Source organism: Bos mutus, chromosome 5 (genome assembly GCF_027580195.1).
Source record: "Bos mutus isolate GX-2022 chromosome 5, NWIPB_WYAK_1.1, whole genome shotgun sequence".
Classification (NCBI taxonomy): Eukaryota; Metazoa; Chordata; class Mammalia; order Artiodactyla; family Bovidae; genus Bos; species Bos mutus.
In genome coordinates, this window is record NC_091621.1 from 63566526 (window position 1) to 63593436 (window position 26911).

Genomic DNA, 26911 nt, shown 5'->3' on the forward strand with positions numbered 1-26911 from the left:
TGTTTGCAATTTTGTCAAACTGAACTTTGTATAAAAACTAATTTTGTGGTAACAAGCAAAAATCATGGCATAAAATTCTCAAAACTCAGTTTGGACCAGTTGAATGTTCCTTATAACCTAAAACTTAAGTGTGATGTAAATGGAAATACTAGAAAGCTCATAATTTCATAAAATTCATGCATATGTTCCCTTTATTTAAAAAATATATAATGTATTTTCCCAATATGTGTAAAAATTTTACTCAAAAAGTCATAGGCTGTAAAGATTATAAATATTAGAAGTTCTTTTTCTAGGAGTGTGCATTCTCATTGCTTTAAAGAATTAGAAAAGATAATTAGAAATCCATAAGTAATTATTCAAAGTGAAAAATGATACAGTGTTACATTTTCCTGAACACTATTGAGGTTGAAAACTTTAAAAATCTTTACATGAACCATTTGTATTTTTTCTTCTGGGGACTGCCTGTATAACATACTCTTTGCTAATTTTTCTGCTCTGTTGTTTGCCACTTAGATATCTGTAGAGACTCAATCTTTCTGCTGTTATATTGGCGAATATTCTCTCCTAGGTTTTGGTTATGGCGTTTTCATTGCCTTGTGTGTGTGACAGAAGAATCTAACAAAATCGCAGATAAGACATATGAGTGGTGGGCTGCTTAATATCTCTGACAATGTGAAAAAAAAATCTAAACTCTTGTCAGTGATCAAATTATATCTGAGAACTCTTGTAGAACTCAAATGCAAGAAGTATAACCAGGCTTCAGAAAGGCTTCAGAGTTACTGGACCACAGGTCTACCACCAATCTCCCCACTTCTGTCCCAGATTATATAGCCTTTTTCTCTGCTCAGAGAAAGGTTTCTGTTCACTTATCCATTTATACAGAGACCTGCAGTGATGCCTCAAAACGGCAACCTCAATCTCCAAACTGACAAGACTTTGCAATTGGGCTCTACTTATCTAACTCTAATTTGATCCTAAAAATCAGACTTGGCATCATCTTACTAGAACTCATTCGGGTGGAAAGATCGCATAAACAGAGAGCCGAACTGTAGTCAGAGATGCTTCCCATTTTGTGCTTCCTGAAACATTTCAGGAGCCTACAATGGACTTTGGAAAATTGCCATTATTACATCTGTGCAGAAACCTTTCAGAACTGGTTAGCCATACCGCATTTTATTTGGAAGTTTATACTTCGTTGTCTCCTTGAATAGTAAAATGTTGATTTACCAATAGCCCAAGGCAGGAGAACAACATAATTATTTAAAAATTAATCTTTTAGCTTGAAGGTGTTGCTAATAGAAAAATAATAGTAAAGTGAAAAGAAAAGACTACTGAGTTTAATTGGAGGACTTGAAGCAGTGAACCCACATTGCCTTTTCAAAACCTCAGCTGTGTATAGGTCTTTAACACTGTGAAAATATGTGTTCAGAAAATGGCAATGTAGGTAATTTGCTTCCTGTAAGACTTTAATTTTTTGAATGGCAAACTACTTAATGCAGTTTTTTGCCTGAAAAAAATCTTCACACTATTCTACCATAAACATAAAAAATTTCATGGATTAAAATACTTTTTCAAATTCTCTTTCGGAACTGACAATTTACGTATCATATTTCAGCTCAGTGTAATTTGAAAGGGTTGAGATATTAAATCTCCTTTTCCCTAAGTGGTTTTTACCCTAATAAAAGGTGCAAGACCATCTCTGCAATTACTCTGCATGAAATAGGGCTAAATTTTTGATAATTTCTCAGTGTCACTGTTCATCTCTGATGTGATTAAGTCTATTCTTGTGCCAAAGGCTGAGCTTAAGCAAGACATTTTCTGTACCTTTACATTAAATTGAGACCTATTAAATCAGTAGCTATTATAATATCTAAAGAGCAAATAGTCCCTACCCCCAACCCCTAACAAAATGCAGAGGAAAAGGCATGTAAGCCCAGAAGTTCTCAGAGGTTGATAAACTGTACTAGAAAAAACTGTGTTGGGAAAAAGATTTTGTTTTAATTGCAAAACTTTAGTGCGTATGCTTCTGGCTTGATTCAACATTCATAAGGTGCTTAGTTGTACTTGGATAAACTGTCAGAAGGTGCTTTGTCCATGCTAAGTTAAACTGTTCAGACTTGGAATTGATAAGGGACACTAAAAAGGGAGCATAAGACAGTGAATTTTCTTTCTGTGCCCATCGATTAAAACTTGAGCTTTCTAATACTGTTCTCTTTAATCAGTTAGTAATGTTTAAAATGAGAACCCTTTATCTTAAGAAAAAAAAATCAATTTAGTTCAGCCTTTTGATGTGTGTCAGAATGGTACACCCTCAGCTGTGGAGCCCCAGCTGCCAGGCCACTAAATGTATCTGAGCATTGACTTAGGGATGTCTAATAGGAGAGGAAACCTACCGCAAGGGACAGTCCCGAACAGTCATGAGACACAACACAGATAGGGAGGACATAGAAGGAAGAAATAAAAATTTAAATATCCACACACAGTAGTAAAAACCATGGAGAAATGACCTCTCCAGACCTCAGACTTTGCAAGTCGATATTGCCCCTCTGTATTTTTAGTGCTTTTAAGTTTTAAACCATTAAAAACCTTTAAATATATATCCTTTGCTGTATAAAAATACTATCTATCATCACCATTTTGTTGTCATTGCAGAATATTTAAAAATTCTTCCTTGGTTATAAAATCTTATCATAGAGACATAGTCATGATTATTGAGCTTTGAATTTATATGCATTCTTATTTGGAATGAAATGGTAAAAATGTACTGATTTCTCCTAGAGCTTAGGTATCTTAAGAAAGCATATCTAAAATGCCTCTTACACCTGTCTACTTTCTAGATATGAAGAGCCATGGGTTATCACTATTGCTTTCCTCATGTTTATGTCAGTATTTTGTCTAAAATTGCTTGAAAATGTAAGTAAAGAATAATTTAACCTTGTTTATGCTATTTTGAACTTGGATGATCAGATGATCACCACATGACATAGCATCTTAAAATATGTACATTTTGTTCTGATGTTTTATCCTTTCTTTTGAAAAAATGATAGAAATCGATTGGTTACTTTTATCTCCTTAAAAAGTAGCATAAGCTATTATTATATAACTGTTTACCAATGGGGCCTATTTTCGCTCGCTCAGAGTATAATTTCTTCTGTACATTTTATTGGTCATAAGTTAAAATAAAACCTATAAAATCCTAGTACCCAAAATGATCTACTTAAAATGATTAAAAAACACCTTTTGGATTGTTGAAATTCTAAATGCTATATTGTGATAGTAGACTGCTATAAACTATCAATGACTTCCTAGTATTTTCTTATTTGACTCATTTCTCTTCCCCTGTCATCCAAAAGACTTGGTGAGCAATGAAAAATTAACCATCGGTTCTCTGTATTTACTGTTTTTGAGATCTTGGTCATTTATCCATGTCATAACAGGGATAATAAACACCGCTACTATGCTATAAATTACAGTCTTAGATCCTACAGAACAAATTCCACAAAGAAAAATACAAATTTATTGTCCTAGGAAGAAAGGATGTAGTAATCATTTAACATTATTTAGTACTTTTAACTGTTAATTCTAGCATACATGAAAACCACATTTGAATTTTATTGAAGATATGAAAATGATAGTATTATATTTCCAGTTTGTTTCATAGATACAGATGAAATCCACATACAAATTACTCAGACCATCCATGTCCATCTAGATTTTTACTACATTTCATCTCCCAAATACGTTGTCTAAAGAAATCTATCAAGTCCTGCTGGTTACACAAAATGATGAAATAAGCAAGACATGATTTAAAACTCCAGCTTCTATGTAACAAATTAGCCAAAAAGAAAAATCCTTAGACATCTGTGGTTGAATATCGGTGCCTGGGCTCCTCTGGCTGTGGTTAGAAACTTTGAGAAAAACGTAACCTTTGATACTGAGCTCAGATTGAAGCTCTCTGAATGGGAATGCAAGTATTGTGTTCGTTCTATAGCTCTGAAACCAAGCAAAAGTTCGAAAATGAGCCTTTGTGAAATCGTTTTCAAGAGACATTACTGTGTCTTTGAGAAAAGTGTTTAAAACTCAAGCTGGGGAGAGGGATTAGTGTCCTGACTGTGTGGAGAACTATGAAAGTGTACTATAAAGGCCCTCCTTAACTAAATTATTCTTAAGGGGATACACATATTTAAGAGTATAATTAATAGTAATACTATAAGGAGAATTGATAAAACTACCTATATATGTTGCTATTAGGGAATAAATAGAAATTTTGATTTATTTGAAGGGAAACAGTGGTAACTCAAAGTATTATCTTGGAAAAATCTTTACATTTACTTTTTATATGAAATAAGTGTTCTTTAGAAATATTCCAAAATGAATATGATTCCAAAAGAGAAGTGAAGGGGCATTTAATTATTATAACTATTAATAGTAGACTTTATTCTCAAGCAAATCATCTGGTCTAGGAAAAATAGACAACAGTATAAAGTAGGGGTCCCCAACCCTCGGCCACTGACCAGACCGCAGAGCAGGAGGTGAGTGGCTACTGAGTAAAGTTTCATCTGCTGCTCCACATCGCACACAGTACTGCCTGAACCCTCCTCATCCCCATCCATAGAAAAATTGTCTTCCACAAAACTGTCCCCTGGTGCCAGAAAGGCTGGGGACTGCTGGTATCAAGGAGCAGTCCTTAGCCTTGGGAAGATAACTCAGGCAGATGGATTTTATAACCTGCGTTATGGCTCTAACTCTCCTTAAGTGGAAGAATAAGAGTTTTGCCTTAAAATTCTACCCTGTTCTTTAGATCCAATTCATCATTCTCTTCCTTCTCTTGTATAACTCATTGTTCCTAAAGCACTCATCACTGAGCTGGATGACTGCATAGGGATGGTAGCTTTCATCATGTGTGACAAATAGCTATAAGACTCAGTATTTAATGGTGATTATGAACCGTGATAATGTTAAAAAGATGTCCTGCCCAAGAGAGAGAACAGATACTCCTTATTCTGTTTCTCAAAATCTAGACCCACTTATAATGGGTTAAACAGATGTAATAAAAATGTTTAGGTATCTTTTCAGTATGCCGGGCCTATCAAGATGGCCCTACGGTCATGGATGCCCTTTCTCGGTTTATATGCCTGGTGGTGGTGGTTTGGTGGTTTAGGTCTGAAGTTAGCTCTGACTCTAGCGACCCCATGGACTGTAGCCCACCAGGCTCCTCTGATCATGGGATTTTTCCCAGGCAAGAATACTGGAGTGGGTTGGGATCTTCCCAACCCAGGGATTGAACCCACTTCCCTGGTGGCTCAGGGGGTAAAAAATCTGCCTTCAATGCAGGAGATAGAGGTTCAATCCCTGGGTCAGGAAGATTCCCCTGGAGAAGGGAATGGCTACCCACTTTAGTATTATTGCCTAGAGAATTCCATAGACTGAGAAGAACAAATTACTTTCCAGTAGGGTAGAACTGTATATGCTTAGGAGACTGGAAAACTGCCACTTGTTTCCATTGTACTTTGGATGTTGAGCAATGACTGAAAGGATTGCAAAACATTTCTACCACACTGGAAAGTGTCTGGATATTGTTTATGTCTTCATTTGGCATGAAATAATAAACTGTCTATTCTTAAATTTTTAATAAAATAATATAAGAAGAAATATGGAGTGAATACGTTACCTGATCTTTCATGGTCTTCCCCAAGTCTTTCACATCCTTCATGTTAATGGCATTCTTCCCTCCCTTTTCCTTTCCCTTCTTCTTGTTTTTCTTTTTGAATAAGCATTTCTTACAGATACAAAAGCAGCAGGTCAGGACTAAAAGGACCGCAACTATGGCTATGGCAATTAAGGCCCATGGTGGCACTGAAAGAAAAAAAAATGTGCAGAGACTATTAATAACGAAGCATTTACGTATGCAAGACCTTTCAATTCACTTGCTGTAAAGCTACTCACTCACCCATTTGTATTTAGTGAGCTCCAGGCACGCTGCCGTACGTTGCTTTATCCGTGTTTCCTCTGCCTGTAGTGTATCTATCCTTTCCTCCTCACTCTTCCAGGCATGTCAGATGTCATCTCCTCTCTACAGCTTTCCCTGCTCCTCCAGGCTAGATTTTTATTGATCCATTCCTTCATTTTTTTCGGAGCATATCTCTGGAGTTTGGCTTTTGAATTTAAACCCTGGCTCCCCAGCTTACTAGGTTATGTGACTTTAGGCAAGTTCCTAACCTCTCTCTGTCTCAGTGTCTTCATCTCTTAAGATCTGGTACATATAAACAATGGAATAGTACTCAACCATAAAAAGGAATTAAATTGGGTCCTTTGTACACATGTGGATGGAGCTGGAGAGTGTCATACAGAGTGAAGTAAAAGAGAAAAGCAAATATTCTATATTAATGCAAATATGTGAAATCTAGAAAATGGTATAAATGATCTTTTTTGGAAAGCAGAAATAGAGAAACAGATGTCGAGAACAAATGTATGGATGCTAAGGGGGAAAGGGGAGAGGTGGAAGGAACTGGAAGGTTGGGATAGACATGTATATATGCTTGGTTTCATGTATAAAACAGACAACTGATAGTCTTTCTGAAGATTAAAATAAGAGGTAGTGCTTGGCACATGGCAAAAACTTAATAAATATTAGCTGCTGTTGTTACTTATCTATTAAATACTGCAGGTTCTAGTAACATGTTCTGGGCACAGTGGAAGATGTAGACGTTAATAATAATAAAAAAAACAGAAAAGCAAAGCAAAATCCTAACAGCAGCGAAGGTTAGGAAGAAGGACTTGGTGCTCTGAAAGTAGATCATGGGGAGATTTACCCATACAGGGACTCTGGAAGCAGGACAGTGCTTATAAAGCCAGGCTTAGATTCAGGCTTGGCTGCTTACAGGCTGTGTGCCTGGCCAGACTGTTTAACTGTTATGGATTTCTGTTTGCCTCTCTATAATGTGAAGATAATAATGGTACCCATTTCATCTCCTTTCAAGGCTGAGTTAATAGATGGATTGTCTTAGAATGGCATCCAGCACGTAGCAAAAATTCAATGAATATTAGCTATTTTTTTAAAAAATTCAAGGCATGAGGCTAAGTATTGTGGGTGACAGAGCTCAGAATACATGTGGGAACATTAAGCATGCACATATGAAAAAGGGGGTGACAACTGACAGGATTTAGGTAAGAAAATGAGGGAAGGAAGAGAGATTTTTTTAGATAAGAGCATAGACTTCAGATTTACAGGATCTATTTAATAAAGCATATACAAATAAAGATACTCAAACATTTTTTTCTATTACAAGTTGCCCAACTATTAAAAGTAGCTCTATTTTCTCATTTGTTTTCCCCTGCATATGTGCTTATAAAAAATCAGTTCTCATGGAAACATGGAGGATTTCAGTTTGCCTAGAAAGTAATTATTTATCCATTGAGATTAATCAGGAGAAGTAGTAATTAGATTTGTCTGTTGTAAAAAAAAAAAAGACATTGGGTACTGAAATGGTAAGGAAAACTGCTGTTTTCTTCTAGTTACGTAAACATCATTAGTATTAATGATTGTTGAACACAAGTCAGGAGTACTCTGATAATGTAAAAACACTTAAAAATTAACTTCTCTTCAAAACTGAGAAAATTCACTCACTTGGCTCCTTTTGCACTTAGCTTCATAGTGGAAAAGACTTACTCTACATATTATTCTAGCTTATGAAAGACGACTAGATGTTATACACTATGGATGTCTAAAACCATAACTGCTGAAATTGTCTTTTCAGCCAAAGAAAGATTTGTGTGCAAGTTAGAGATGAGCCCTTCAGTTCAGTTGCTCAGTGGTGTCCAACTGGACTGCAGCACACCAGGCTCTCTGTCCATCACCAGCTCCTGGAGTTTACTCAAACTCATGTTCATTGAGTCAGTGATGCCATCCAACCATCTCATCCTTGGTCGTCCCCCTTTCCTCCCACCTTCAATCTTTCCCAGCATCAGGGTCTTTTCCAATGAATCAGCTTTTCACATCAGGCGGCCAAACTATTAGAATTTCAGCTTCAGCATCAGTCTTTCCAATGAATATTCAGAACTAATTTCCTTTAGGATGGACTGGTTGGACTCCTTGCAGTCCAAGGAACCCTCAAGAATCTTCTCCAACACCACAATTCAAAAGCACCAATTCTTTGGCACTCAGCTTTCTTTATAGTCCAACTCTCACATCCGTACATGACTACTGGAAAAACCATAGCTTTGACTAGATGGACCTTTATTGGCAAAGTAATGTCTCTGCTTTTAATATGCTAAGTTGGTCATAACTTTTCTTCCAAGAAGAATGTGTCTTTTAATTTCATGGCTGCAGTCACTATCTGCAGTGATTTTGGAGCCCCCCAAAATAAAGTCTGTCACTGTTTCCATTGTTTCCCCATCTATTTGCCATGAAATGATGGGACGGGATGCCATGATCTTAGTTTTCTGAATGTTGAGTTTTAAGCCACCTTCTTCACTCTCCTCTTTTGCTTTCATCAAGAGGCTTTTTAGTTCTTCCCTTTCTGCCATAAGGGTGGTGTCATCAGCATAGCTGAGGTTGTTGATATTTCTCCCGGCAATCTTGACTCCAGCTTCATCCAGCCCAGCATTTGTCATGAAACGCTGCATATGAGTTAAATAAGCAGGGTGACAGTATACAGCCTTGACGTACTCCTTTTCCTATTTGGAACCAGTCTGTTGTTCCATGTCCAGTTCTAACTGTTGCTTTCTGACCTGCATATAGGTTTCTCAAGAGGCAGGTCAGGTGGTCTGGTATTCCCATCTCTCTAATAATTTTCCATAGTTTGTTGTAAGACATATTTTCTTAGAGTTCTCTAATCTCATTAAGCAATCATATTTTTAAAAAAACATAAAGCAAGCTTATGTAACCAATGATATCATTCACAGTACTTCATTTAAAAGCCTGTAAGTCTTTTGATCTAGTTAAAACCTTGCCATGCATGAATAAGCGAGCCTATGTATTCATTACAGGCAAGACAGTATTAATAATGACCCTTCATTTTGAACCTCGTAAATTATCCTCTTAGTCGGACTTGTGTGATAGTCTCTCAGAGAGCTACATAAAACCCTCTTAAATTACCCAAGGCAAGACAGAGATCATTTGACAACCTCACAAAAAGAAAACAGCCTGTGAAAGCCAAGGAACATTATTTATAAGAGTTAGAGAGGAACAGGATTACAGGAAGAAGTTTGATATACAGTAACTTGAAGGTGAATTATAACCACTGAAAACCTTTTGGGTTTGACCTCTGTGCCTTATAGTGCTGCTGTCTTCTAGAGTTGCTTTCAGCTGATCTTCTGAATAGCTTAACTTTAACTTTGAAGATGCTATATTAAACATATGAAATGAGCAAAAATTTCCTCACACTAAATTGGCATCTTTAGATAGAATTAAAGAGAAAGCCTTAATGCTATCATTTTATGTACCTGTGTGAAAACTGGGCTGAATAGTTAATTATAAAACACCAATTTAAATTAAAAGAAGTTATTGGAATTGAATTTTCATGTTAATCTTTTTCTGTTTTGTAGAGCAACTAAACCTTGAGAATTTGATAAGTTTAGTCAGAAATACTGTCCACAGTATTATTGCTTTGTCGTATTTATGAAAATAAGTTTCAATATTAGTGACCAAATCTCCTGAAATATATTTTGGATTACACCAAAAATTTATTGAAGATCTACTTATTATGGGCCAGCAGCTGTGCTACAGCTTTACATATATTATATAATCTTCACCGAAATTTTGTTCATTACTAAGCAAAGTAATAGTGGGAGAAATTGAAATATGTTTTACATCATTATTAGTTTAAAATGCACATATTATAAATGTGTACAAAGGAAAAATGCTTGTCTGGCTGTGAAGCCTACTTCACAGGACATTTTACTTTTGAAAAAAATGGACAAAATAAATAACAGCATAAGATGCTGCCAAGAGTAATTTCTTTAATATAAAATCTAGTTTCAATAAAAAATAGGTTCATCAAAATATTGCTACTGGCAGAAAGCTATCAATTTGTTTTTATTGCTACCTAAGGATCTTTAGATCTTTTGGAGAAGACTCTTGAGAGTCCCTTGGACTGCAAGGAGATCCAACCAGTCCATTCTGAAGGAGATCAGCCCTGGGATTTCTTTGGAGCGAATGATGCTAAAGCTGAAACTCCAGTACTTTGGCCACCTCATGTGAACAGTTGACTCATTGGAAAAGACTCTGATGCTGGGAGGGACTGGGGGCAAGAGGAGAAGGGGACGACAGAGGATGAGATGGCTGGATGGCATCACTGACTCGATGGACGTGAGTCTGAGTGAACTCCTGGAGTTGGTGATGGACAGGGAGGCCTGGCATGCTGTGATTCATGGGGTTGTAAAGAGTTGGACACAACTGAGCGACTGAACTGAACTGAAATGAAGGATCTTTATATGGAATTTTACAACATGAATTTTAACATTTAACTTAAGGACCTTTCAGCAGAATATAATAGACTAATGGAAAAACTTTCCATTAAAAATGTTATTTTCATCTTCTAGTTAATGAATTAATCTCACATATCATTTAATCTGAAGGTAAACTGATGCACAAGAATTTAGTCAAAGTCAATTCTGTTTCTGATGTTTAGACTTTGTGGTACCCAGAATAATGACTCTTCAACAATGCCCACATTCTGTTCCCTGGAACCTCTGTATGCGTTACTCAACCGAAAAAAAAAAGGGACTTTTCAAATGTGATCTTGAGATAGTGAGATTATCCTGGGTTATCTGGATGGACTTATGCTCCTTGTAAGTGGGAAAGGGAGGCAAGAGTTTCAGAATCAGAGATATGTGAGGATTCTGTGCTGTTGATTTTGAAGATGGAGGAAAGGACCATGAACCAAGGAAGGCAGATGATCTCTAGAAGCTGGAAAAAGCAAGAAAATGGATCCTGTCCTACAGCATCAACTGTTGCTGACGCATCCTTTCCCGTGCCTGAACTTTAGGCTAGTTACGTGCTTGCTACTGCATTCCAGAGCTGTGCTCCCAACTGCCTAGAGCATGTTCCTTATGAACCTTTTATTATCTTCTCAAACCAGTTCAAAAACTATGTGGCTTTTGTCAGTGCTTCTATAATTTCCTGCCTCTTGGATATTGGGACCATGTGGAAATTCTAACTTCCATATGCAGCTGATTGGAGAGTCTTGTCATTTCTATTTGGATGCATTTTATTCTATTTTTTTACATATATTTTGACTTGGGAGGCCTGACATTACCTCCCATCTGATCTCCCTTCCCTTCAGTTATCGCTTCTCTCCATTTTATCTGTTCATTGTTATCAAACAAAGCTTTCTTTTTACATTTCTTATTGAAGTATAGTTGATTTACAGTGTTGTATTAGTTTCTGCTGTACAGCAGTGACTCAGTTGTACATACATGTGATATCTATTCTTCATATTCTGTTTCATTATGGTTTATCAAAGGGTGTTGAATATAGTTCCCTGTGCTATAGTAGGACCTTGTTTGTGAACAAAACTTTCGAATACATAATTTTCAGTTATTTTGTGCATAGCTTTTATAGTCCTCTGTGATTTGGCCCAGCCCATCTGTCCATCTTTCATTCTCTCTGCTCTCCTATACCCACCTGTAGTCTCATCAGACTGGACAATTTATTGGGCTTTGCTCAATTTTACCCCCATGTTTTTCTAAAGCAGATTCATTCTTTTTCAAAATGGCTGTTCTTTCCCTCTTTAGTCATTTAAATACTACCTGTTTCCCCAAGGCTCAATACAAGCCTCACTGAATGTTGACAGATTTTAAAATACAAATATTGCATATATTTGCTAAAATTCCCCTCTCTCACCTAGTGGGAAATAGGGACCATGTGGTATACACTGGGTGGTCTGTTAGACTGGCATAAAAAACATAAATGATGCAAGGATAAAAAGACAAACCTGTAAAAATGTATAAAAGATATTTAAAAAACTCCTTCCTACACGTGAAATTAACTTCTTGCTGACTTAAAGCTTAGCTCTTTGTAGATTATTCATGACACAAAGCAGTGATATTTAATTCAAACTTAATAAAAATGATTTGGAACCAATTAGAAATAAATTTTCATTAGCAAGTCTTCTGGTGGAGAAAAAACCCCAAACAACTATTTTCCCTTATCAAGAGAGGCTGTTATTTTATGAGAAGTTAGCAGTTTCAAAAAGTAATTATTTAATCAAACAATTACTTACTGAGGATCTACTGTGTGTCAGACTTTTTTCTCAGGTCTGGAATACAGTGGTAAACATGGTTTCTGTAATCATGAAGCTTACTTTTGGCTTCCCAGTTGTTAAAAGTTGCTAAGTTCAGTCCTCAGTACATAATATAGTACATTTTCAGATGGAAACTGCATGGCTTAACACACTCCTGTGGACAGATTTAGAACTCCAGGGGTACGTTTATGGATGAACTCAACTAGTAAATATTCTTTCTATAATAAAAATGTAACACTCAAATTGAAAAGTCTCATTCCTCCCACCCCAGAGAGTTTTGGCCCTAAATAAATTTCTTAAATTATTACTTAAGGGAACCTGACATATACTTTAAAAGAGTAGACACTCCAAATATCCTTTTCTTCAATAGAACAAGAAATATTCTTTTCCTTAATATATGGTAAAATCAAAGATGAAAAAGGGTATTGCACAGAGTACATTTATAAAAGAGAAAATTTTAGCATGACTGATAGCAACCGTGTGTGTCAACTTTACGCTCCCAGATCTGCTCCTCAGACGTGCATTGTGCCTCAGACTTACGGTATGAGCAGTTGGTGAAAAGGGGTTTTTCTAATTTACATGGAAGGTCCTTATGGCTGAGAGGTGGCCTGCTCAAGCTCTCCTAAATTCTGAGCTCTCACCGCCAAAGAGATTTATTTTTTTGCCTTCTCTAAAATACCTGACTCAGTACTTTCTGCTTAAGGGTGTTCAGTAAATGAAACCCACATCCCTATGCTCCTTCTTTTTCTTAAAGTTTTTCTGTATTGAAGTATAATTGGGTTACAATATCATGTCAGTTTCAGGTATACAGCAAAGTGATTCATATATATGTGTGTGTGTGTGTGTATGTTTATATGTATATATATATATATCTTTTTCAATTCTTTTTCATTACAGGTTATTACATGATATTGAATATAATTCCATGTAAGACCAAGGTTTTAATCTCAAATTTTATTGCCTTTTGTTCCATCTGTTATAAAAACAAACAAAAGCAAAAAAAAAAAAAAAGAAACAAATCCTCTACAGCATATAAATATTTACATACATTATTTCCCCCATTTTGAACTAGAAAAAGTGGTCACTACATTCTATATTCTTGACCTCAAGCAGGAGGGAACTGGACAGTTCCTGAGGCCCACCATACCCCCACATTTTTTGCTGTAGGTCAGCTACTCAATTCCATGCCCTAGGCTCTGATTCTCTCCTTTATTTCTAGTTAGCTACTGCAATCGCCTAGGCTGGCAAACTTTTGGTGGGTTGGCTCATTGGGTTCAAGTTTTAATCAAGGGCAAAACTTAACTGGTTTTGTCTTTCTGCCTTGATTTCACTTTCTAGGGCTGTTCTGCATTTGTTCTCCATTCCATTTCCATTAATTGTATTAAGAAACAACCTTAAAAACTTATCTCTTTTACAAGATGGACAGTATTTTCCTCTCTGGGAAATGTAAGCTTATATATTTACATCAGTCCTTGGTATTTGAGCCAAGAGCCTCAAGATACACAGGTGATATCATTGCTATGGCCACTGTAAAAATTCAGCAATATTTTAAAGAATTTTTTACCTTTCATATATCTCTATTTGTCATATGAGTGCCTCCCCACTGCCCTAAGGTCTGTGTAATTCATTTTATGAATCATTTATATAAAACCTAATTTTAACATTTATTGAAGAATTTGCCAACTTCTAGGTTTACCCCATACAAGCCATCTTTCTATATCATAATATATTGATGTAAGACGCAGAATATCATAGAAAAATAATAACTCTGCTCCTAATCAGCAAGAAAAATAACCTATATTTTTCAAGCTTCGCTTTTAGACTATAAGTAATTAGTAAAAACATAAAAGGATAATTTTTCAAAACTTGGCAAAAAAGCCTTGCATTTTAAAGATTTTCCTAAATTAAAGAATGCAAATGGCAAAAAGTTCTGAAAATATGTGAATTAATATACTCATTAACCACCTCTGGAGACAGAATGTTAAATGCAAAATTTGAAATAGTGTATGAGGTGATTCAGAATACGACTTAAGATTAAACCCACCACTCAAAGATCAGAATGAAGAATTTCTCATTATAGCCTGAAATGGCTTCAAAGATCATCCATCTTTGGCTTCTGGGTATTAAGCTTATTTTTCTTCACTCTTTAGAATGGTGGTTGTAAGCCCCCTTTGAGTTGTATTCTCCTTTTAGCATATGACTAAAGCTTTGAATTCTTGATGGGGAAGTATGTATATATATGTTTTAAAATTTCCACACAACTGGGGAAGTGTGGTACTCTTGTGGAAATCACAGTTCCCTAGATCAACAAGACCACTGGATTCTGAATTAAAAACTCCTATTCTAGAGCATCAGAATAAAACTCAAGATTAGTGAGTTAGGGAGAATGTATTCTTTATTTGGTCATCTAACCTTTTATTTCTGGTGCTAGTGGTAAAAAAGAATCTTCCTACCAATGTAGGCGTACTAATCTGCCTACCAAATCTGCATATCAATATATGCCTACCAGCTGCTTACCAATGTATGCATACAATACTTTGGCCACCTGTTGGGAAGAACTGATTCATTGGAAAAGACCCTGATGCCGGGAAAGATTGAAGGCAGGAAGAGAAGGGGACAACAGAAGATGAGATGGTTGGATGGCATCACCGACTTGATGGACATGATTTTAAGTAAGCTCTGGGAGTTGGTGATGGACAGGGAAGCCTGGCGTGCTGCAGTCCATGGGGTCACAAAGAGTCAGACATGACTGAGCGACTGAACTGACTGACCAGTGTAGATGTGGGCTAAGGGAATGGCAACCTGTTCCAGTAGTCTTGGCTGGGAAATCTATGCACAGAGGAGCCTGGTGGGCTACAGTCCATGGGGTCACAAAGTGTTGGACACGACTGAGCACAACATTTCACTTATTTCTTCTTGGCAACCTGCGGTGTGCTTATACAATGCTGGAAGTGGTGGCAGAAACAAAACACAGAGAAGATGGGCCCCTTTCTCCAAGAGCTTATGAAAACTAACTCCCAGGAAAAAACTGTCCGAGACAGGAGGCAATACAAGTTAAACACAGGAATTCACTGCATTAGATGGGCTCTGTAGGTGGCAGGTTAGAGAAGAGTAAGATAAAAGTCCTAGAGTTCAAGGATGGCTTCATCTGGGAGGTGAGTCTTGAGGTGAGCTCAGAAGCCTTCCATGTTACACAGTGAAAATAGCATTTGGGGAATTTCAGTTTTTTCCTTCCCTCTTTCCCTTCCTGACTCCCTCCCTTCCTATTTGACTCCCTCCTTCTCTTTGTTCTTTTCTCCTTCCTTTCCTTTGAGCTTTAGACTCCTTTTAATCAAACTTTTTACCCAGTGACTATCTTGATAAACAAAACTCTCAATAAGACACAGATATAAATCTATGTTTAGATTTTTAAAAATCATAGTAAATGGAAAGACATTTCCTTGAAGTAAACACAAATAACCTTCAGAATTGCCTTTGTTAGAACACATTTCACATTTCCTCTAACACAGTTCTGTTTAGCTTTTCAGTATGAACCCCTGACAAAAACCAAACTGGGAAATGTGTCTGTATAAATGTGCTGTAAAAATGATCCAAGTCATTGACTGGAGTCAGCTGTGCTGTGATAAGTCTCAGTTGAGACCGACTCTTTGTGACCCCATGGACTGTAGCCCGCCAGGCTCCTCTGTCCATGGGGATTCTCCAGGCAAGAGTACAGGAGTGGGTTGCCATGTCTTCCTCAGGGGGATCTTCCCAACCCAGGGATCAAACCTAGGTCTCCCACTTTGCAGGTGGATTCTTTACCATCTGAGCCACCAGGGAAGCCAGGAGTCAACTAACGGTGGCTTTTTGAGGGGGATGTATTGTGTGAAACGGAGAAGGCAATGGCACCCCACTCCAGTACTCTTGCCTGGAGAATCCCAGGGAGGGGGGAGCCTGGTGGGCTACCGTCTATGGGGTCGCACAGAGTCGGGCACGACTGAAGCAACTTAGCATCAGCAGCATTGTGTGAAAAATAACGTCAGAGAGAGGCTCAATCATTCATTCATCCACTTGAATGTCTATTCAATGCAGTAATTCTCAACACATTGGAGGAACAGTGAAGAAGTTTGAAAGAATTTACTTAATCAACTTACAGTCCAGTTGGGCAGATTTGATTAATAGAAGTGAAGCAATTGTGAACAATATCAGCATGTTAAATGCCAAATTAAATGGTGCCTTTTGTTAGATTCTAATTTTATATGGTCACAGCAATCTTATTCTACTTGTCTAATGAGCACTAGCTTAAAATTGCTTTTAAAAACTTTAAAACTTAATAAAATAGGAAATCAGTTTCTTTGTTCACATATGCTTAAAAAACTTAACACAAAATAAGACTTCAGTAAAATACATTGCTTTGATAGACAGGAAATCACAACCTACACATTGCTGATTTTTTCTTTTTTTAACCAGAACCTCTATTCGTTGATTTAAAATGCACTGTGCTGCTGAACAAATTCAGTCCCTGCTGACAACTGATTAAGGTCATGGATATTTCTTGCTTTAGCAAGGCTCAGTCATTACCCAAAGTTAGTTGACTCAAGGCCATTTTATCTGCACAGATATTAATCAAATAACTAATTTTATAAAATGTCTGCAATAATTGTCAGCTATCAATGATAAGGCCAAGTCATCCATATCTTCATGATATTGGACAGTCTGAAATGTGACATGGAAAATGATGTTGAGTCTTTAGGCAGAGATAAGGGCCCTGCACAACTTTCAGGGGATTTAGATAAGGCTCCAGAATCAGCTCAGGAGCTTGCTGTCTGCTGGGTCCAGGGAGAAGTGTGTTGGTAAACATGGAGGGTTGCCAGGTAAGTTGGCAGATGTGAAAGCAATTCACGGGCTAATCAGTGCTGAAGCCCTTGGAAGTTCGTAACATTTTTCAATCATGCTGTGGACAACACAGTTTCCTGGTTAAAGGGAAATCCATTTATCTTGTAACATTTGCAGCATGTCTTTCTTGAGTTTTGATTTCTAAGTTCAAAACTAATAAAGAATTATGTCTCAGATTGTTCTTCCCTGGTAGAAGCTGACTTTCTTCTTGACCTTGATACGTAAGGGCTTCAAAATAAGCCTCTCTTGGATTTCAGTCCAATTAATATTTGATTTTATTTTGATGCTTTGAATTAGGTCAACCATGTATTTAATCTGTTTTCTGTCGTTGGCAAAGATGGCCAAGAAAAAAGACTATTCCAAGAATTGAACATGGCACCTGTTGTTAACTTTGGGATAATTCAATAGTTGAGAGTCTATTTGTTTCTTTACTCAGCAATTTAATATTATTAGGATGAAATACAATTATGATAAAATAATGTCAGCTGAATGGGCAGATATGTTCCCTGCTTCCCTATGCTCTTTTATAACAGAAGAAACAAACAAAAGGACCGTTGCCTTTATTATCTGCTGTTTGGAAGGATCCCCTCCTCCCCCATACTTCCTGTTTAGTATTCTAGGAGCAAACACTGCATTTTTAGAATGCCCTGTAACTTGGAGAGATTTGATTGTACTGACAGGAGAACTGTGTGGTTGCCACGCATGAGCGAAGAAGGGCAGGACTTTCGAGTCTTTCCAGTCATGAAAGCAAAGAGTCAGGTTCATTAATTCCGTTACTATACAAAGTGACAGGTAGACAACAGTGAAAACAAAGCTGCTTGCTTGTCTAGCTCTCCACAGGACATTTTTTCCTTGATGATCCAACGGACTGCTGCTGCTGCAGACTGCACTTATTAATTTTCCTCTCCAACTGTTGTTTTCTCTGTTTGACTCAATCTATTTCTCCCCATGGCAGTTTGATCTGTCCAATTCTCAATTTGTAGCATTATCTTTTTGTTTCCTGGTTCTCGGATGTGAACTTCCACTTTTAGTTACAGCTCCCATGACCCTTGATTTCCTGTTTCTGGCTTTTGACAGGGTTTCCCCTATGCTGGTCAGTTGTGTATATGGTGACTTTTTATATATCTGTTTTTTCCTTTTAATTATGATTTTTCTTCTGTGCAGAGCTCATGCTTTGAAGCACTGCAACAGTGAGCAGTTGTCAAAGTCCTGCACAGATGTTGGTTTTTGTAGTTTCTGGCAAATCTCCACTAAGAACGTAGAATCCCCTTTACGCTCCTCATTAAACTCAGCTAAACTCAGTCATTTCTTCCTCTGAATGACGACCATTAGACTTCCTCCAAATGTCCACCCCCTGAGTAATACCACGCAGGGGCATTTACATTGTCTCTCATCCACATTCGTTTATGCCTTCTGACTTGCATTATCACATCTTGATCCACGGTTTCTAGTATCTTTGTTATTTGTCTCTTCAACATGAAGATGCTATATGAAGAGGGATACTATTATCTTCTATGAAGTATCAGTTGGTCTGGGTACATGGTAAGTCTTAAGAAATGCTTACTGAATAAATGAAAGTATAATCAGAGGTGGAGACAACCTTCTTCAAATACTTTTTACACATAGTGAGGGCCTGGCTCCTGGGACACCTTGTTGAAACTAAAACACACTCTTTATTTATTTATTTTTTTCAGTTTTATTTATTATTATTTTTTTACTTTACAATATTGTGGTGGTTTTTGCCATACATTGACATGAATCCGCCATGGGTGTACACGTGTTCCCCATCCTGAACCCCCCTCCCATCGCCCTCCCCATCCCATCCCTCTGGGTCGTCCCAGTGCACCAGCCCCGAGCACCCTGTATCATGCATTGAACCTGGACTGGTGATTCGTTTCACATATGATAATATACATGTTACAATGCCATTCTCCCATATCATCCCGCCCTCACCCTTTCCCACAGAGTCCAAAAGACTGTTCTATACATCTGTGTCTCTTTTGCTGTCTCACATACAGGGTTATCGTCACCATCTTTCTGAATTCCATATATATGTGTAAAACACACACTTTAAAAAAAATTACAGATTAAATCCTGTTAAGACTTCAAAGACGTATCAACTTTTCTAGATTATTTAGAAAATCTGTGCAAGCATCCTTTATTTTTTTAATTCTAGGCAGACTATGGAAAAAGCAGCAAACTGGCTCATTTTTTCCTGTCAATTATTTTTTCTAAATAGTTTTTATGTTGTATATCCCCTTCAAAGTTTCTCTTAAAATTGTACTAGTGATGCTGATATGGTTTTCCTTTTCTTATATCAAGTCTCTGCAGTATCTCCTCATTCAACCTCTCATTTATAAAGTTCTTGCGTTTTGTGACACTTTCACATTACCTCAACTGATTTGACCCTAAAAGCCAAATTGTAGAGTAGCTAAAGTAGATACCATAAGTAGATCTCCATTTTATAGATCAGAACACTGAGGATTTGAACTATGGTTTCTATAATGTGATTTCTTTTAGAGTGGGATAATACTTAAGTCATTGGGGTTTAATTTTCATGCTCTTATATATTCTGTCATTCTATATAGAAATGAGCAAATATTCACTAAACTGCTAAGAAGAGTTTAGTTTTGTGAACATACTTATATGTTACTGTCTGGATTCTTTTGACTGAAATCATTTTTAATTGTTTATACCAAATCAATAAAATCATGTGTCAAAAGATACTGATAATAATTATAATAACTGGGCAACATCAGATATAACATAGATCGTGCCACTTAAATTACCAAATCAATTTCATCAAGTTATTTAGACTTCCTGAACTTGTTTCACTATCTGTAACAAGGGAGCTGGGTGAAGCAAGGAAATAATTATATAAACTCTGATTTGTGATATGTACATTTATGACATACAGAGTACTTAGAATGGGAAATAATATGAAGGAAAGTTTAAATGTCAGTATTATTTGCCAGCAATTCCTATTAAATTTCACAACTTAAATGCTTAAAACTTGGCTGAGAAAACAAGTTCTAAAATTTAGGTTAGATAAAAGATGAAAAACAAGTAATTTTGTATGCATTATACAACTCCCAGTATACTCAATGTTTTCTGTCTTAACACTATATTAGAATGTCAGGGTAACATTCTAAAATCAAGATTGCTGTCAAAAAAACTGAAAGGCAAAGCATTTTGGTAGTGATCAAGCTATTCATGGGTAAATAATAGAATGCATAAATCATACTTTGGGGGAGAATAAATAATAGTCCCTCAGAACTGCAGCAGCCAACAAATGGTTATGCTATTCAAATATTGCAAGCAGCATTAGGATAATATTAAATTTGTATTAATGGAAATAAACATGTACTACTTTGCATTTTCAATAATTTGTCAATCCAGCCAACACTTCCTGAGGTAAATGTTTTAATATAGCAGTAAAGAAATCAGTGGAAGGATTTTTTACTCTTTCTACTGGCAGAATGGTAGATTTTGCTTGAAGTCGCTCCCCATTCTATAGTTCAACATGCTCTTGAATGCTGTTTTTCTTTCTCCTTAAAAATTAGCCAAGTATTGTAAGTGATTGAAAAGCTATCTTGAATTCAGCATTACGTTCAGTAATTACTTACATACACATTTAAATTATAATGATCAATTTCTATTAAGAACAAACTTTGATCTTACACCATTTGTTTCCACTGAATAATTTATAAAACAGTTGGGTTTATTATTTCATTTAGGCAATATTATCTTCATTCATAGATGGTAAATCTGAAGTACCCAAAATAATATGACTGTCCTAAGATTCTGGGAAAAAACCATGACCCAGTCTCAAGCTCAGTCTTTTGAACATTGAGCTGTTTGTACTAATCCAATTGTTGATGATTCTTATTTCAAATCAATCAACAATGTTAGGATTTAAACTTACCTAGGATCATAATTTTTGGTCATTTACTATTTAAATCATTCCAATGTCATATTCATTTATAGAAAACCTTTATTTTCTTCTGGCTTTGCTCATTATTTTCAAGAAAATAAAGTTAGGAGCCTATAGTTTTCTTTTGATGATTTTGACTAGAATTGAAAATTAGCTGACATTATGATTTAGTAAAATAGTGAAATAGCTAGAGGACTTTCTTTGAAGATTGAAGGCTATGGAACTTAATGGAAGGGATGGCTGTGTTCCCCACCCCCCACAGTGTTTTGCTTATGTTGTAACCATCAAAGTCCGGAGAAGGCAATGGCACCCCACTCCAGTACTCTTGCCTGGAAAATCCCATGGACAGAGGAGCCTGGTGGGCTGCCATCTATGGGGTTGCACAGAGTCAGACACGACTGAGTGACTTCACTTTCACTTTTCATTTTCATGTATTGGAGAAGGAAATGGCAACCCACTCCAGTGTTCTTGCCTGGAGAATCCCAGGGACGGGGGAGCCTGGTGGGCTTCTGTCTATGGGGTTGCACAGAGTCGGACACGACTGAAGTAACTTAGCAGCAGCAGCAACCATCAAAGTCAAGATCCTGGTTGCTGTGCAAATATTGCAATGTTAACATGTACCCTTGGAGGGTCACTAAGTCCAGATACTGCCTGGAAGAAATAGAATTATCTTACTAGACAGTGGCCTTCTAAGATTCTTTGGAAAAGGATAGTAGATCCATTACTTAACATATTGAGGCAAATGCCTTTCAAGCAATATAAATTTTATATTTGAAATTCATCTTAATGATTTCAAATGAAATTATAAAAATTGGAGAAATCTGTGAACTGATGTGGGTAAATCTTTTTGACTAAAGGTCAAACTATTATCTCTGAAAAAAGATGTTTAAATTAAATATTGATGGACAGAAAGGAAGAAAATATAGCACTGAACACAAAACAGATCATCATAAGAAGTATCTTGAGGGGGGAAAAAAAAAAAGAATGGAGAGTGTTATCTCCTTTTGAAAAAGCATCCCACTAATCTCAGAAGGATAGCTCACTGACTTAAAAGTGGCAATTGATTGCACTAAGTCATTTCTTTAATCAGTGGTCTTAGAGGTTCTATCATGCATTGAGACAACTAGAACAAAACCAGGAATGCATTTTATGGACATTGCACAAGGGGCAGCAAGTGACCCTGTGTGTGATAACTCGGGTCAGCCCCACTTTGCATCCAGGGACCCTAACGTCACCCTTGCTCCTTCTTAAAGCACATGATTCTGCCTTGTGCCTTGGTTTTCTTTTTTCCATTCACGCTGCCTCCTCTTGTGCATATAGGATAATGTGGAGGCGTCAAGAGAGGGAAGAATACAGTACAGAGTTTGGGGAAGCTATTTTGAGGTGATATGTTCTTTGGCACTTTTTCTGATTGTCTCTGAGCAGCCATCTAAATAGTGAAACGGGATAGGGGGTGGTGGGGAGCTTGTAAGTGGTCTAAGAGTTGCGTGCATTTCCAGAAGAGCTGAAGAGCCATCTCGGCTTCAACAGTGCAAAGGAGGAGGCATCAAAAGCATTTTCACCTCCTGGCTCCTCAATTGTGAGAAGGGTGTCAGTTGCTTTACTTAAGGGTTGTTTGGGTGAGAATCTTAGGTAAATTGCAAAAATACAAATGTGAAAATAATTAAGATGAGCTTAAAGAAGCAGATTGTTTTGTAAAGTTTCAGTCATCTTTGTAATTGGACATGTGGCATGATTACATAATGTTTAATGTAAAAAGTGATCTTGGCTCTGGTCCTCACCCCAGTCTACCCCAACCAAAACCAAAGATTTTACAACAGCAGATGTTAACACCTACGGCTGAGAAAATATTAGGGGAGAGCCATGAGGCTGGCGTCAGACAGAAGTGTTTTCCTTCAGGAAGATGAGATGGTGTTCATTTTGAGTGATTTTGTGGTTCTCTAGGCAAAAGTCCAACTATGGTATAAAACAAAATAGGTTTCTTGGAAAAAATGCCAAGCATAAGGAGAAAAAGTCTTGTCAACACAACTAATCAGAATCACAATTAATATACCATAATGGAAAATAAGTTTCTGACATGGCTGAAACATAATGATTATTTGATTGCTATTCTAAAGCAACACCCAAGAGTTTTACCTTTCTAAATGCGAATAGATTTGGATTAATTTTCCTCATAGAGCAGTTATTTTGGCTGCTTATATGTCAATACAATTTGATTTTTCATTAAGACAAATGTTTTTGTGTGAATTTTAATAAATGTGAAATGGAATAACTGAAACAGTAGAATCATGGAATATCAATTATAATGCTATATATTACTTCAACTCATAATGGTATACTAAAAGGTAGTTGAGGTGTACAGTCAGAGAATACTGTGTTTTAAGTACTGCTAGTCTTTTTCTTCTTTGAGCCTCCTATTTCTCTATGTGAGAAGTGGGACTAATAACACCACAGTAAGAATCGAGAAAATTCCATGAGATATCACCATCTGACACTTGGCACACAAATGAAGTTTAGTAAATGCTAATTCTCTTTCCCATTTTATAGGAAAAGAAATATGTATCAAATTTTGTTCAAAAACTGTAATACTTTTCATGCGGAAAGTATTTCTTGGTAACATGTTTAAAATGATTAGACCCAAGTAATAAAACTATATGAAACCTGCTGTGCTCCCTCTAAAGATCTAGTTCTCTTTGCCTCTTAAAAATTAAAAGAAAAGAAAATTGGCCCAATGTAATTGCTACAAGTTGGAAGGAATATAGATAATTTGGAGTTAACCCAGCATCAAATAAAGAAGACATTTAAATCTTTTTAGTCAGTGGGACTTATGAGGGAATTAAGGACCTGTTTTCTGTTTTCCATGAAGGGAGAATGAACAAAAATAAACAGAATGTAACAGAGGAGATTGAACATATTGGGGTCAGAGAAGTAGAAATCTCTTAGCTTTAAGTATCAATATAGACTGAAAATTTTAAAAACAGTAGATCTTATGGACTCTGTGGGGGAGGGAGAGGGTGGAGAGATTTGGGAGAATAGCATTGAAACATGTATAATATCATGTATGAAACGAGTCGCCAGTCCAGGTTCGATGCACGGTACTGGATGCTTGGGGCTGGTGCACTGGGACGACCCAGAGGGAGGGTAGGGGAGGGAGGATGGAGGAGGGTTCAGGATGGGGAACGCGGGTGTACCTGTGGCGGATTCATTTAGATATTTGGCAAAACTAATACAATATTGTAAAGTTTAAAAATAAAATAAAATTAAAATAAATAAATAAATAAAAACCTAACTGAATCAAAAAAAAAAAAAAAAGTAGATCTGATACAGATCATGAAATCTTAGAGGCAACGAAGGCTGTCAAGAAATGATGCCTGGACATCACTTATACTGTCTCGCTGGGTTTTAAGCGTGTGGTCTTAAAGTATATTAATTCCTGTTTGAGAAACCTGCATATTAAAAAAAAAATCTTGAACTGTAGTTGGTTTGCAATGTTGCTAATTTCTGCTGTACAGCAAAGTGATTCAGTTACATACATACACATATATATTTTTCATATTTTCCATTTATGATTTATCATAGGATATTGAATATATTGTTTCCTATTCTATACAGTAGGATCTTGTTTTATCCATTCTCTATAACCCCATCTATTGAATCTATTAACCGCTACTCTCACTCCCTCCCTCTCCCAGGGAAAACTGCATATTACTAGAAGACTACTGAGCACCAAGGCTTTTGGCGCCTCAAACAGGGGCAGGCAGGAGAGGGGATGTGAGGGACTGCCCACGGAGGCTCAGGCCCTAACAGTGGGGTGACCCCTGGGCCATGCTGAGTGGTTCAAGATGATTTCAGTAAGCAGAGTTTCTCCAGCTAGAGGGAATTACTAGATGATCGTCAAAGTGAGACTCTATGCTTTGACCTCATAATATGGTCAGATATTGTAATATAATAAAATTACTTCTCTTTCCCTTTAACAGGATGGCTTGAGACCTAGGTCTATGGGGAAAAATAAGATATTTCTATAAAAACAGAATATTACATTTTTCCCTTAGGAAAATGATCCAGCATTTACATATGAAGAGTCCTTAATTTAAGCTTTTGAATATTTGATCATTGAGAAGTATGGAGTAGAGGAAAATAAAATGGGATTTAGGATTTACAAGAAGGATCTCAGCCACATGAGAGAATTAAAACCTGGGAAAGGTGAGGTGCTCATGGCTTAGCACCATCCTAGGCATGAGATGCAGTTTTAGTGTAGAAAAATGGAACTACCAGAACAAAGCAGAATTTTCTCTTACCGTTCATTTTATGAACCTTGTAGAGTTGCTGTCACTTTATGGGTATCAAGACTGATTTTAAAATGCTTACATTTTGATTCCATAAATATGATTTTTTAAGCTAAATTTTATTTTTTATTGAAGTATTAGTTGATTGTACAATGTCATGTTAATTTCAGGTATACAGCACAGTAATTCAGTTATACATAAATATATTCCTTTTCAAAGTCTTTTCCCTTGTAAGTTATTACAAAATACTGAGTATAGTTCCCTTTTCTATACAGCAAGTCCTTGTTGATTATTTTATGTACACTAGTGTGTATATATTAATTCCAAACTCCTAATTAAACCTGAATTTCTTAAGTAGCATTGCATCCAAATGGAATTTTATGGTGTTTGTGGTTTTCTGAGGGAGCACCTTGGGCATCAGTTTCTGAAGGCATTTTGGTGTGTATGCATGTGAAGTAAGCCACCAATAAAAATTTCTTCTCAGAAGATTTCTGTACTATTAAAACTGCATTATTATGAGTAGGAGAAAACCAACAAAGTCTTTGAAATTCCTTTTCTTTGCGGTTCAATGAAATAGCTTTTTTCTCTAAATGCTTATTTACTTCAACTAGTCGTGACAAGATACTCATTTAGAATACTTGCCAAATTCAAAGCATCCAAGAGAACTTGACTGAAATTGATCAAAATGAAGTAAATCCAACAGAACTATAGCAGATAAATGAGAAGTTCTACTCCGAATTTTACCAAAACAACGATGCATTTGAATTTATCCAAGGCCATGGAAAATAAGGAACAGTGACATTAAAACAAAGAAAAATCTTTTTCCCAATTAGAGTCAGCAAGTTTTGCTTTCTGGCTGCGAATCCCTGTAGGAAAAATAAGTATTTCTAAATCTTAGTTGTTTTTGCTCCTTGCCTCCTATATCTCCATATAATCAAGTCCTTTTGGAAAAGAAAGCTGAGCTTTTTAAAATGGCACAGTTATGAAAGAAGTGAGAAATTCTCCTTTTACTTAATCGCTCTCTTATTTTACATGCCTCATTTAACCTTTAAGCCTACAAGTGTTAGAATATATAAAATTCAGAATATATAATAAATAGGAAATTCAATTGAATGCCAGTTATTGTGTCTATAATATATAAAAACTGTGGATGTACTTTCACCTTGTTTTAAATTTAGAAGTCTGAATTACATGTTCTTGTACAACTCTAAATGTTCACTCCTGGTGTTCATGTGAAAAGAAGAATTTTTCTTAATGGGAAGAATGTAAAATGACCGAATGAATACAGACAGGAGAGAGGAGAAAGAAAAACCCCAGGTTCAAATTGGCTAGATGCTGAATGTTTAAATTGATTTCTACTGAACATTTCCGTCATTTTATGTGAAAGAAGTTTCCATTTTCTTCAGATTCTGTTTTCCCTTTATTGATCACTGAACTTTCACATCACCTCTCTCAAAATTTCCATACAAATGGCTCATAATTCTGTTACTTTATGAAGTCACTTCTTTATATCTTTCCTTTCCTCATCAGTACACAATATATAGGGAATATTGTGTGTACTGTGACAGCAC

At 36.5% G+C, this 26911-nt stretch overlaps 1 protein-coding gene across 1 annotated transcript in view; it reads right to left on the minus strand.

The window, feature by feature from the left end:
• SYT1 (synaptotagmin 1) overlaps positions 1–26911 on the minus strand; it is a 624258-nt gene that overhangs the window by 163674 nt on the left and 433673 nt on the right. The window contains exon 5 of the mRNA XM_070370974.1: positions 5672–5856. Within this exon, the coding sequence (XP_070227075.1) occupies positions 5672–5856 (185 nt within the window). The remainder of the gene's footprint in view (positions 1–5671; positions 5857–26911) is intronic.